At 33.9% G+C, this 14,306-nt stretch overlaps 1 protein-coding gene across 1 annotated transcript in view; it reads right to left on the reverse strand.

The window, feature by feature from the left end:
* Positions 1-4,052: 4,052 nt before the first annotated feature.
* LOC129221482 (uncharacterized) overlaps positions 4,053-14,306 on the reverse strand; it is a 320,673-nt gene continuing 310,419 nt past the window's right edge. The window contains exon 4 of the mRNA XM_054855965.1: positions 4,053-4,162. Coding sequence (XP_054711940.1) covers positions 4,071-4,162 — 92 coding nt within the window. The 3' untranslated portion in view covers positions 4,053-4,070. The remainder of the gene's footprint in view (positions 4,163-14,306) is intronic.

The raw sequence follows: 14,306 nt of genomic DNA on the forward strand, positions 1-14,306 counted from the left end.
ATAGAAAACGAATCAAATGATGATTCTTGCAAAAATGACTGCGTATTCGAAGACACTGGAAATGTAAAAAAGTTGTAACTTCAGAATCATTTTCGGATGGGGATCAATAACTACGCTTAAACTAGATTGGAAAGAAGTCAACGCGAAAACTGTAAAGCCTATTCGGCTAAAAGTTATTACTTGGGTAATAAATTCATGGCGGGAGAAAAGAATCCCACTAACAGTTTTTTTTTCCGCCAACAAAATGCGTTGAAAACATGCTAAATGATCATTCTACGATTAGAAATGAGAGCTTGGATCCGAAATGGCTATAGGAAATGGATTTCCAAGACACCCACCATTCCGGGTTTGGAGCTTTATGACGCTGTTCCAGAATAAGATCACTGATTGAATAAGCTTCTGTACACGAGTATGTAAATGGAGATAGATTATTTGCAAATGAATAAATATTTTTCTTTGTGCATGGGAAAAAATAGACTTATTCTGAAAGTTGCTTCCAATTCGTGTTTTGGAAGAACCGAATTTCTCACGAACGCATTGCAGAAATTGTACAAACACATAATTTTCATGTGTAATATTTTATTATCTTTCACTGCAAAAATTATCACGAGTTTGATTCGTTGGTTATATTGATTTTAATTGCGCAAAGGCTTAATTGACTATGCTACACCATCTCAAATTTAGTTTGTGTTTATAATGTTTACTTATAAAGCTACTTTACTAAGAAAAAGCTACTTTGACTTTTTTTTTTTTGAACAATCACGATTGCTTATTGTTCTCATTTGACTGTTTTTGATGTTTCGCTGATTTTCGACCGGCCTCACGATGCTGCTCCTCTTGCGAAAACCGTGTCCAGGTTGCGTCCATATCCTACACACACACACACACACACACACACACCTACACATATACACACACATACACACACTCATGCCTGCACACACACAAACACACATGCCTACACACACACACACACACACACGAACGCATACACACACACACACGAACGCCTACACGCACAGCACTGCATACACAACACTCACGCACATGCATACATACAATCACAAACACACATGCCTACATACACACACACACGAACGCCTACACACACACACACACACACGAACGCATACACGCACAGCACTGCATACACAACACTCACGCACATGCATACATACAATCACACCCGCACACACCCACACACATGCGCTTACACAAACACACAAACATGCGCCTAAACAAACACACGCGCATACATACACACACACGCTCGTGATTGCGAAAAACGTAATTTGAATTCAAGATGCCGAAAATTCAAATTAATATATATATTTTTTAAGAACTGTGAAGTATAATATTTCTGTTTGTTGTGGGTGGTTTGATGTTGGTTGTTATACTATTTTATTTATAAACATGCGTAGAGGAAACTTGATTGTGATCATTTAAAACGATTGTTTTACTCACGCTCTTTATGGTCACTGCTATATACTTTCACGAAAAAATAAAGAATTCTTAAAAATTGCACCAAAACTGAAACAAGGTTAAAAATCCTTTTCAGAATCATTACCTTATTAGTTTCCGTGAAACCTCATCAACGCGGAACTTCGGATTTTTTTTAGAGAGAATAAACATTGAAAATAAACTATATAGATATTTTCTTGTTATTCACAAAACTGTAAGTTGTTGCAAACTAAATAAAAGTTGTATATAACAAACACTATACATTTGTAAAATTGATTTAATGTTTAGAAAAATGTATCCAAAGGGGAAAAAAATCAAAGTAATGCATTTATATAAAAAAAAGGTACTTATATAGTTTCATATTCTATTTGAGTAAAAGAAAGATCTTTTAATAAAGTGATTGTATTTCATTACAACTAGAGGTTTTTCTTTTTATAATTACGTGAAGTTTTGTTACATTTACTGTTTTCCAAGTTAATCCGAACTTTAATTAATTCGGATCCGTCCTAGAGCATTCTAGCTTAACATGATTCAACTGCATTAAATGAAGAAAACAATGTTAAAAACTTCAATTTAAAGCAAACTTTATTTTTTCAAAAACTGAAATTTTGAAGGGAAATGACGAAGTAAAGTCATTCATGATAATAAAATAATTACAAAAAAGAATTGCATAAGATATTAAAAAAAAAAAATCATACAGTTTGTCCAACAATTTCTCTACTGATGTAGATACATGTTTTGATGCCACAAAAGTATGTTTCTTTTTAAAAATGTCTTGCATAAATGAAAAATTAGTTCAGAAACTGGCAAAGAAAATGTTTTTTAAAAAAAGAATGTGTCATTTTGCAAATTCATTTTGAGGTGTTTTTAAAAACGATCTATTTTAGAATTAAAATAAATTGCGTTAAAGATAAGCTCCCCAAATTCATTTGATAAACAGCGATAAATATTACCTGTTGCCTTTAACATATCATATGAATAAGATGATATCTATAACAAACCATATTTTATACTATCTGCTAACGTGGCATATGATTTTTTCTTCCGTTTTGAAACCTTGCAATTTCTTTTGAGTGTCTTGAAATCTGCTAAGGTATACAGCCTGAAATTAAACAACCGATATCAAGCTTGTCAAATATGTAGTTTCATATCAATCAGTTTCAATCATTGAAATTGACCACAATATGCAGCTCTTAACAGTTAGGGATTCCAGTTTTGTTTCGCTTCATATTTTATATCAAACGTACAATTCCGTTTGGCTCTGCATTACATAGTGGAAGACAATGATTATCTAAAAGTAAATTTTTGATTTTTGGAACGTTTTTTTTTTTTAATTTTTAGTTTTTGATTATGAATTGATTAAAGTTTCCGTTCTCTTTACAGCTAACTCTTGCAATTCAACTTAGATGATTTTTTTTTTCGTTTCAGTAAATATCAGATATTGAAAAATCTGTTTGAAAATTTTCAACAATTTTTTTTTTCCGGTTTGTAAATGGCGAACAATCCGATTGGGAGGGGAAAACAAAACCTCCTTCCGGAAAAGTTTTCGCATAATTTTTCATACTCCAAATAATACTGAAGCTTGCTAATAAAAAATATGGGAGAATAAAAAAATATGTAATTGGTTTAACATTTCATTGAATTGACTATGCACTATCAAAATTTCTAAAAGCACCTCTTTTTCGGGTAGTATATATGTTGCTTGAATTCACAGGGGAACACATTTTAACAAAATTTCTGCTGTTTTTGTGCCTGCTGATTTCAAAACTGCAGTTAGTTTTCTTCTACCACGTCAGGCTTTGTTCTCAACGCTTTATGTGAATGTGACCACTCTCAACGGTAAAACGCGTATTACAAGAACTCCTACTATACTTTCCTAGTAGCGGACAGAAACCTTCTCAAATTGAAATAAAGTTTTTCTTTTCCAAAATATAATTGTTATTACTTGAGACAAATTTTAGTTCACTTTATTTGTCACGGAAAAAAGAAAAAATAAATAAGTTTTCAATAAGGAATGCAAAATGATTTCGTGATCATTAGTAACACAAAAAGGCTTTTTTTTATTATTGTTTGTGCAATATAGTCTTGTTGCTTACCAGTTTTTTTCTGTTGTCCTATTTTTTTTGAAAATGTCCTATATTTTCTGATTTTACCTCTTTGAGCCCTATGTAACTGAAAAACTTAACGTGGTACCCTAAAACTGAGATCAATTTTGAACTCAGAGGCCATAAGCTAGTCAAAAACCAGTCACTCTGTTCCCCAAGCATATTTTTGAATGCAAACTTAACGTTAGTATAATTGGGCTACTTGAAATATCGCAGAGGCCTATTTATTTGACAAGCCTGATTGTGAGTGGTTTAAAATCGAACGAAGAGAGCCGACAGAGCCTATTTGCCCACAGGGCACCACTAACAGCAGCTTGAAAGTCATCCAACATTAAGCGACTACTGTTGGCGCATTTTCAGTCCCGTGCAGTTGAGGTTTTTCGATACTTTCTTGGAAGTAAGAAATCCTTTTTATTTTTTTCTGTTTCAGTGCAGATTTGTCCGCAGTGTGAGCGGTGCAGCTGCATCTTCAGGCACAATGGAGATGGAGTCCCGAGACCAAACTTAGTGGCAGAGGAGGAGGAAGGCCATCGACACAAGCGTCCTCGTGGGCCACAGGTTCAGTTGAGCAGAGTGAGCTGTGACTGGAGCTCGTTCTGAAAGAGAGACAGAAAAACTCATGAGAGAGAGAGAGAGAGAGAGAGAGAGAGAGAGAGAGAGAAGAGAAGAGTTTCTAAAGTTACCATTCACTGGAATGATTGAAGATATTCCATGATATCAGAGGAAGATCTTTACCATTCTAAACTTTAATAACAAAAATACTAACTGGTGAAATAAAACGCAGTTGGCTGAAAAAAGAAAACCATGAAGGTTTTTCTGACATTGATTGCTTAAAGTAGAGCGTGCTAGTTGCTAGTCAGTTTTTCCAAGAAAATGAATTGGCGATAGGGAAAAGCGCAGTGTTTGTTGTCAGCCGGGCAAAAAAAAAAAAAAAAAAAAAAATGTGCTACAAAATTTTTTCCCCATGAAAATCCACGAAGTATGACATTTGTTGATGGATTTCAGGCAGTAATTCAGTAATTTCTTTGTAAAGCTAACGATGATCCTAAATCGTCCCTAAGCATAATACACATTGAGCCTTCTGCTGTGCTGTAGCCCCTTTCTTTTATTTAGTCAATTGGCTAGCAGTAGATCCTTCTACTTAAGGCAATTATGTACTATCAGAAATTTTTTGATTGCGTTTTTCATACTTTTGCAGCAAAATACGTTTCATTTTACCTGTTAGTTTTTTGTTATCAAAGTTTATAATGGTAAAGATGTTTCTCGGCTACCCTGTATATCACTACTTCAGCTCAAGTGGATTCTGGTACGTTCAGAGTGTCAGTCAGGGCAATCAGACATCGGATTCAATTATGACGGTTCGCTGCTTGTCGCCATGGGCCTAGTCGGTAACATGTTTGACTCGTGACTGGAGAGTCAATGGTTCGACGACCTGTCAGTCCAAGATCCTCCGTGTACGCAAACATTGACTAGTGCATGCTAAACCTATAGTAGTCAAAAATTTCTCTGAGTTCACGTTTTAAATAAATACCTTTTTTTTGGGGGGGGGGGGGGGTGGGAGTGCAGATGCAGAAATTTCTTGGTCTTTATCGAAAAACGGAGCGATCTTCAGGTTTTCATCCAACCAGTTAAACCCCGAGTACCACCTGCTCGCTATCGTTCACCTTCACCGAGCCCCGGAATCTGCAAGTAGTTCCATTCGAGTCTGTTCGTGATCTTAACTTGCCTCTCTCTTTCACTAACTATTTATCCACTAGCTATTATTACTAACTTTTTTACCATTATTGCCTAGCAGGTGTTGGTTTAATGGTTCTCCATAATGTAGCAATATGCTCTGGGCACTAATTTTTTTCCGCCTTGCTAATCTTGATAGAATGAAACGGTAATTGCCCAAGATTTTGTGATTATGCAAAAATCTCGAGTATAAAAAAAAACCTTACTATTGAGCACCTAATTTAACTTCAAATGATTTTCCTGAATAAATGTAAAAGTAATTTGCAAAATATTAATACAAAACTTAATATAATACTATCTTTTCTAGGATTATTAGTATTGTTTTTATCTATTGTAAACTATTATTTGATCTGTTTTAACTTTTGCTTAAAATTTCATAAGTCGATTATTCGAATTCAGCCCGACTTGTCTGCGTCATAAAATTTCAATGACTTCATTAGTTGCTGAGACGCCATCATTAAATTTTTATAATATAGCAAGATGTATCAGAGTTATATTACTTTGCTCAGTTTACATTAGATTGCTAGATCATTTTCAAGGCTGTCAAGTTGATTTATTGTCCCCAAGTATAGCCCAAAAAGTCATTTTTGATCAGTGAGAAAAATAAAAAAACAAAAAGAATTCTTCAGCCACCAAGCAATGAAAACCGATTCATATTGTCACGGAGGAATACATTTTCAATGGAAGCATTTAGGAGACAATAATAAGGAAATAAATGGTTGATGTGCTAGAGTGAACCAACTATGGCACGCAAGTGCTAATTTAACGAGTCTTGTGAAACATAATTTTCGTCGTGGAATAACTGACATCCAATGTACACGCAATTAGTGACATTTCGGCTCATTAATTAGATTAAATGAAACCAATAACAGTCTTCGTTGTATTGCTTTTATTTAAATACTAGCAGTACCCACAGAGCGATGCCCGTGCTAAAAATTTAATGGAAGTCCGTTGAATAAAAAAAATGACGCCCCCTCCCCCTGTGATAGGAAAAGATCATTTTTCTTTGTATAAAATGCATACAGACCTTTTCAAAAAAAAAAAAAAAAAAAAAGCCAGTGAAGCGGTTTTTACTGCAATTTAAAATATTTCGCATAATATCTTTCAAATGTAACAATTATTCCGCAACTATATTGTTTATCGCCAAACTCGCCCAGCAACTCGCTATCATAATCCATCTGTCTAACAAAAAAAAAAAAAAAATGCTGTGAAATATTAAAAAATCATCGTCAGAAAAAAAGAAGAAAATGTCTTACATTTCACTCGGATAAAAACAAATCAAAAGTTTCTTTTCTTTCAAAACAAATCGCCAAAACAATGAATTACATTTGCGGTTGCTTTAAAAAATAATCCTAGACTGAACTGCTCCGCGCCTAACGTGCTAAGCGACCACGCTACCGGAATCCAGTCCTTTTGCGAGTGAAGCAGATGTTTTTTCTTTGGTAATAAAATAAATGTTTCGCCAAACAAACAAAAAAGTATAAAATCACAGTAACAGTAGCTTTGAAATCTATATATATATATTAAGAGCTGCGCTGCACGGCTTTGCCTGGTCTACTTTGAGAATGAAAATTGTGTTAAGTGACTTATATTCAACAATCAGGCTTAAATAAAAGGAAGAAAAACACCATGCAAAATTACCCTTCCAAACAATGACGACAGATGTTAAAATAATTTTGAGAAATTAAAATGCGAAAGATGAATTTTAAAAGCGTAACAATAGGAACACGAAATAAAATAAGTTTAAGAAATTAAATGCAAAATAAGAAAATGAACCATAGATTCAAAAAGCGTAACCGTGGAAACGCGAAAATAAAATGGTTGACAACCTGAATCAAAATGACATGTTTTGAATTTGATTTAAAACGCTTGTAACTTTTTTTTCCTTTGAAGATAGAAGCTAATTTTTTCGACCATTTGTCGAGAGAGATCTGGAGTAAAAAATGTCGCTTTTTTCAACGGTGTCAAAAAGAAAACTGTGGGACGATTCCTTCACTTTTTATTGACAGATTTAATGAAGAAAGTAGTGTCTAAATTTCAGCTAAGCCTAAAAAAGTTCGAGCTGAAAACGCAAATTACTCCCGCCGTAATTAAGTTAGAGCATTGAAATAAATTGTTTAGAACGCGGAAAATTCTACCCTTTTCAAAGATATATAATATTAATATGTGCAAGTAATTTTTCACCCCTTTAATAGCCAATAATATGCAATTTACGTGAAATTTGGGCCTAAATTGGAATAAAAAAGGAACTATTTATTGGATTTTTTCGAATTATAGCCTATGTTACTCAGTAAGAAAGCACTTTTCATATAGTGAAGGAATTTTTCAATACTACAATGCAATTTTTCAATATGATACTTCTTTTCCATTTTGTGTGAAATTTAACATATCAGATGGAATTGAGGCAGTGCACATATGAAAATTGATTCTAAAAATTAAAGGCGACCCGCCAATTTTTTTTTTTTTTGCTGTAAATTTAACTCTGAATATAAAACGGTACGAAATTTTGGTCAAATTCCAGTTGAGGCTTTTTATAGACGGAGCTGAATTTTTAAGCAGGCAGAGTTCACAGCTGCCTATAGAGGCAAATTTTACAAATTTTTTGTATTTTTCTTGAAACCAAAAATATCAGTTTTTGTTTTTAAATTTTATTTCACAAGTTCCTTTTTTTATGATTAAATACCCAAAATCTTCATTTGGATCGATCTCATAAAGTTGAGACATTTTCAAATTGTTCTAAGTCAATCATAGTCAATATTCATAAGTCAATTATAGTTTATATATTATAGTTTATTATATATTATATTATGAATACATATATTATTAATATTATATTATTAATAATATAAGGTATGTTCGGGTAATAAGGCCTACCTAAGGGAGATTTGGAATAAAATGTAAAGAAAAGGATCCGAATCTGCAAATTGCAAATTTAATCAAAGTATCATTCAATTACTACACGAAAATAACAAAAAACGGCCTTTCTTGCCGAAAACAAACATAAAATTAATTATTTAAAAAAACCTTGCAATTAGGCCTTATTATACTACGGTAGGGTAATAAGGCCTAATATTTTAACACTCGTAAATAATCAAATTAAGCTATTAACATTGGTAATTGAGATCATTTGTAATATCCTTAAGCATTACTCATGCTGAAAATCTTCAAAATAACAAAAAAAAAAAAAAAAAAAAACAGCCGTCAGGGCACTCAAAAATATCTTCGTCATCGGCTGTCAAACCGACGCATTGCTCATGATACCACCTGTTGCGTTTTGAACAGGGCCTCATGTCAATCATTTTATCCTCCTCACAAGCGTGACAGTACCAACTAGCATCGTTTTTTTTTTTTTTTTGGTATTTTTTTTATCGTCTTTCTTTGAGGGTTGACGTCATTTTTTGCTTTTTTCTCCTTTCTATATTCTTCAAACAGTTTTTTGGTGACTTTAATTCCTCGATAATTAATAGATTTTCTTCTTAAAATTGATGTTTTTTCAGTATTTTTCACTGGAGTACGCATAAGCTCCTGAAATGCTTTTTTTTTAGTTGAGCAGATGGTACATTGTCCTCTTCATCGTCCAAACTATAACCGTAAACCATGCCGTACGTCGTTCCGGGAGGTTTGTTTGGGGTACAATTAATTATTTCATCTTGTGCTGTCGATGTGGAAGGCCTTGGGGTTATTGGCGTGAGAGAGGTGCGAGGTTGCGAATTTTTTTCTTGAAATTTGTCAGCTTCGGGAGCTGGAATTTCTGTTAATACAGACTGAGCAAAAGCTGTTTCTGAAATAGCCTGTGGATTCAAAGGGTACAAACCAGTGGCTTTAAAACCGCTTGTAATGTTACTATGTGTCATGCATTTAGACCAGACACTTAAAAGAATAACATTAAACCGTGCCTTGGTGAGCTTTTTGTCTGGGTTTCGTTCCATAAATGATAAAACTTCTGCATCCCAGTGGTGTTCAAATGATTGATAGACGGCTTTATCAAGGGGTTGGAGTTCATGAGTGGTGTTCGAAGGTAAACAGTATAAAGATATATCGAGAGAATCAGCGACTTCAACGATTGTTAAGTCTAGGTGACAAGCCGTTCCATCAAATATTAAAAGTGACTTTCCTGCACTTTTAAATCTAGATAGGTGCTTGAGAAATTCTGTAAAAAGTTCATTAGTCATATAACCCTTTGTAGATTTTTCTACCAAAGAACCCGGTGGCAAATGGTCATATAATTCTGCCTTCAACCGTTTGCCTTTAAATATTATCATTGGTGGTATAGCAGTACCAAGTGCATTTACACATCAAGCTATTGTGACACTTTCGGCGTGTTCCGAAGACTGTAAATGCCCTCTTTTAGTCCCCTTCTTTGCCAAAACAGTCTGCTGGTGGTGAATTGTGAGACGTCAGCCTTTCTCATCCATGTTGTATATTCTTTCAGGATGATTTCTCAAGTCCAGGTTATCATAAATTTCATTCAGTCTGTTAAAGTGATCATTAACGATAAATTTGTTAAGCTTTTGAGCTCTGGCCGGGTTCATAAATTGAACTTTTCGTCTAGATATTTCCGGGTGTCTTTTCATAAATGCTTTAAACCAATCTTTACCAGCAACTTTAGCAAGTTTATTAAAATTATGCTTTATGTTATTAAGCTCAGAGAATTTATAAACCAAGCGTCGGAGAATACGTGGTGTGACAGGCAACCCTACTTCAGCAAACCTCAAAATTCTGATGACAAGATCAGCTTCCTGGTCATCACTGAGAATAGATTTTCTACCAAGTGTTTTTTTTTTCAAACTTCCGGTCTGGAGATGGTTTCTAATGCTTCTCCTGGGAACATTATACCTCACAGCTGCTTTATATGAGCTCAGCATACCTCTTCTTACTGCTTGGACAGCCGACACTAAGTCATTATCAGACCACAATGCTCGTTTGGGGGGCATCGTGATGTAGGCACTAAAATAAGACTGAACCAAGTCGTAAACAGCCGCAATTACTATTAAACACTCATACCATGTTGAGAAAGGTTCAAAATAAGATGCACAGCTGAAAAACTACGTTACAAAAAAAAGGAGTATAATAAGGCCTACGGTCAACTTTGGTAGGCCTTATTAGCCGCTGACGTCGAATTTAAAAAAATACAAAAAAGTACAATAATTCGATCATATTATTTCACTCAGACATGAAATATCGATAGAAGCATTCAAGACAGATAACTGTAGCGCAAAACTATGCATAAAAGTATGATATTACAAAAATTACTTACATTTCAATCTGACGATTTTTTATTATTCGTGTCTTACAAGCGTTCCGTGAAAATGAATCTGGGCTCGCTAGTCAAAACAACTGAGCATGGCGTTGCGACCAGTTTGAGGTGCCATCTGGGAGTGTAAACTATCTACGATAGCGTTTTTGAGCGGCTACAACCATTTTACATTATATTTTCGGTGTTTAGGCCTTATTACCCGACAGGCCTTAATACCCGCACCTACCTTATATATTATTATATTATATTATTATATTATATAACTATATTATATCATTAATATAATATAGTTTATATATTTAGTTTACTATATTATTATATATTATAGTTATATATAATAATATAGTAAACTAAATATTGGTATATTATAGTTTGGTATATTATAGTTTATATACCAAACACAAACTAGTTACTTCTGCCGTCACAATATATAAATATGATTTAGTAAATTAAAAGCATTTCTGCCTAAGCTTGTTTTTACAAAAATTAAGAACACTCTTTTTAATGGATTTTAGTTGGGTAAAGTTTTATTTTTCTTTTGAGGGGAAGGGGCTGCAGATTTCAGGACAGACTATGGGTGCATGGGAGTTAAAGTTATGTTCATAGGCTTGGAGTGTTATATAAATAGAATGACAGTGCATAATGGAAATATTGACTATGTGAGAGACTTTTATTCCAACTTCATACGAAAAAAATCCATAATAGCGGGTTGTCTCGAAAGGCAAAAAACAGAAATTCTGTCAGTAATCGAATGTCCCAAGACCGGATGGAACCTGAACAAGTTGGCCTATCAGGTCCTTTTTTCGCCCTCAAACAAGGCCGAGACGCAATTTTTGACGACAAGAGGCGAGCGTGATTTATCGACGACCGATTTAATTAGCCAATAATGGAATCTGAGCATATCCGGTGTCGTCGCAATTACCAGAATGGAGATAATGAGGCAGAAGAAAATGAACTCTCTTATAATCGACAAGAGCGGAAATATTTCTCAAAAATCTATAATAGGAACACTCTCGAGAGAGAACAAAAAATACGGCTGCTCTTTCATTATCCTGGTTATATAATAGGTAGTTACGATCTTCGTTTCATCGCCATTTGTGTTGATCTTTTCAGGACACGGAATGTAATAAAATTAATAAGGAGAATCTGGAGGGGGGGGGGGAGAGAATGTTTCGGAGTTTTTTTTTCCTTGACGCAGTCACGTTGCCATCCTATTGATGAGTGCAATAGCCTATGGATATGATGCGTTTTAATAATAAATGATACCCGTGTGATATATTTATTAACTTGAAACGATACATCCGATTAATGTATTTTTGTTTTTTGTCGATACTTAATTATTCGTCACATTTCCTTTCGTTTCTTTTGTTTTTCAACAAAGCTTTCATTGCTTCACCTGCAGTTTCCTCGCTTTTATGAGTCTTTTGATCATTGGGAAAACTCAAACTTATATTTTCTATTAGAAAAACTCCTTTTAGCTTCTTCAATATTGAGACACAACGGTGAACAAAAATCTAATTTTTTTTTCTGCATTTCATAGTGAAACATAGAGGCAAGTCCTTTTTGTTGACTGATGCTTCTCTCATACATTAAAAAATAAGTAACGTCAAAGAAGAGTTTTCAATAACTCAAACTTCGAATAGCGACAACCCTATGATTGGACTACTTTTGCTTGGGCAACCCTAACAATCGGTTTTGTAATATTTTCAACTACATTTTTTTAAAAATCTAACTTATGTAGAAACTTGATGAGGGTAAATTACTCATTTTTGGGCACCTTTTAGCCCCTGACAAGCCTGATTAAGGACAAGAAAAGGTAGGCAACCTTACTTTATAGTTTTATTTACAGTTTTTACTCTTCATTTATGACAACAATTTTTGGAAACTCAGTGAGATTAAATTACTCATTTTTTGGCACCTTTTAGCCCTTGACAAGCCTGATTAAGGACAAGAAAAAGGTAGGCAACCTTACTTTATGGTTTTATTTACAGTTTTTACTCTTCATTTATGACTACAATTTTTGGAAACTCAGTGAGGTTTAATTACTCATTTTTGGGCACCTTTTAGCCCCTGACAAGCCTGATTAAGGACAAGAAAAAGGTATGCAACCTTACTTTATGGTTTTATTTACAGTTTTTACTCTTCATTTATGACAACAATTTTTGGAAACTCAGTGAGGTTAAATTACTCATTTTTGGGCACCTTTAGCCCCTGACAACATTGATTAAGGACCGGAAAAAGGTAGGCGAGCTTATATACTTTAGCGTTTTATTTACAGCTTTCACTCTTCATTTATGAACATTATTTCCGGAAACTCGGTGAGTTGTAAGTAATCTTATCTTTGGTCACGTTTTAGCCAATGACAACCTGGTTAGGGGCCCGAACTTTGGAACTTGATGATGGTAGGTCAATCCTACTTGATCTATCACGGTTGTGTAAGAAAATATATCGGGACTTTTTTAGGAGTCGACTTATAAGGGTACAAGAGTACATGTGGTACATGATTATCGGATTGCCATACAGCAAATAACATAGTCCAACCAGATTTACTTGATTTAACCTCCATACATATATTGATTAATATTTTGTAGTTTTACGTCTTGAGAAGTTTGGTAATCAAGTTAGGATGTACAAAACAATGGGTTTACGGTTTATAAGTTATATTCTTTTAATGTAGATATAATCTTGCTATTTTTGTTTTTCTTTATTTTCACACACAAGTATACATGTCAACATGACAAATGTACCTAAAGTCCAGAGCAATATTTAAAGGCATAGTTCTCTCTTGGCTGATATCCCTAAAATTAACTCTGGTGAAGACGTGAGCAGTTCTAAGTAATTGAATTTCGATATTTAGACCCTTCATTAAAGCAACTTGTGTAATTTCCGGAGTTAAAATTAGGTTATTTGACGTTTGTTCACGTGTACGAGGATGCATTTGTAAATCAAATCCCAAGAAGTTCGATTGATGCCCTGGAGGCAATTTTAAGACTGAAAGCAGTTTAATCAAATAGCACTCTTGTAAATAAGTAAAAAAAAACTTTTTGGGATTGAAACGCGTGCTATGCAATCGTCACTCAGTATATTCGATTCCTTACAAGAAACAGTAAAATTTTATCATTTATTTTATTTGTAAATATCTCTATTCGGTATTGATTTTCCATAGTGTTAAGGATGACAGTGAAAATACCTGTGTGTGTGTTTGTTATTAATGCGTAATCAATGGGTGCTTTCAAGCAAAGGTATAGTGTAACTTAAAAAAAAAAACTAGTATGTTGTGGCCATTATGAAACTTTCTTCTATATTTTTCTTTTTTTTCTGATCCTTCCCCATGCTTGACGAGGAAGCAATATTCCCAACAAAAACAAAATTACACATGCAAAAACTTGACGACCATCCCAATGTCTGAATTATTGTAAAAACAAAACAAAGAGCGAAAACTGAAAGTTATTTTAAAAGCCTTGCTTGAATTAATTACAAATATTTTATTTGTTAACAAACATAAGATGGCAACAGTTAAAAATTTTAAATCATTGAGATAATATTTCCGATCATTTCCATACAATTAAAATCACGAGAAATACGCAGACGACAATCTATTACGATTTATCTTTCTTATTGTTGCATTAATAAAGTTATTTGTATTCGCAAAAAAAAAAAAAAAAAAAATCAACACCTCTTGGAGCGATTGGCGTCAAAATTGAACCAAAGCCTGCTTACATATGGATTCACATATATTCCAAATTTCA

This window comes from Uloborus diversus, chromosome 1 (genome assembly GCF_026930045.1).
Source record: "Uloborus diversus isolate 005 chromosome 1, Udiv.v.3.1, whole genome shotgun sequence".
Classification (NCBI taxonomy): Eukaryota; Metazoa; Arthropoda; class Arachnida; order Araneae; family Uloboridae; genus Uloborus; species Uloborus diversus.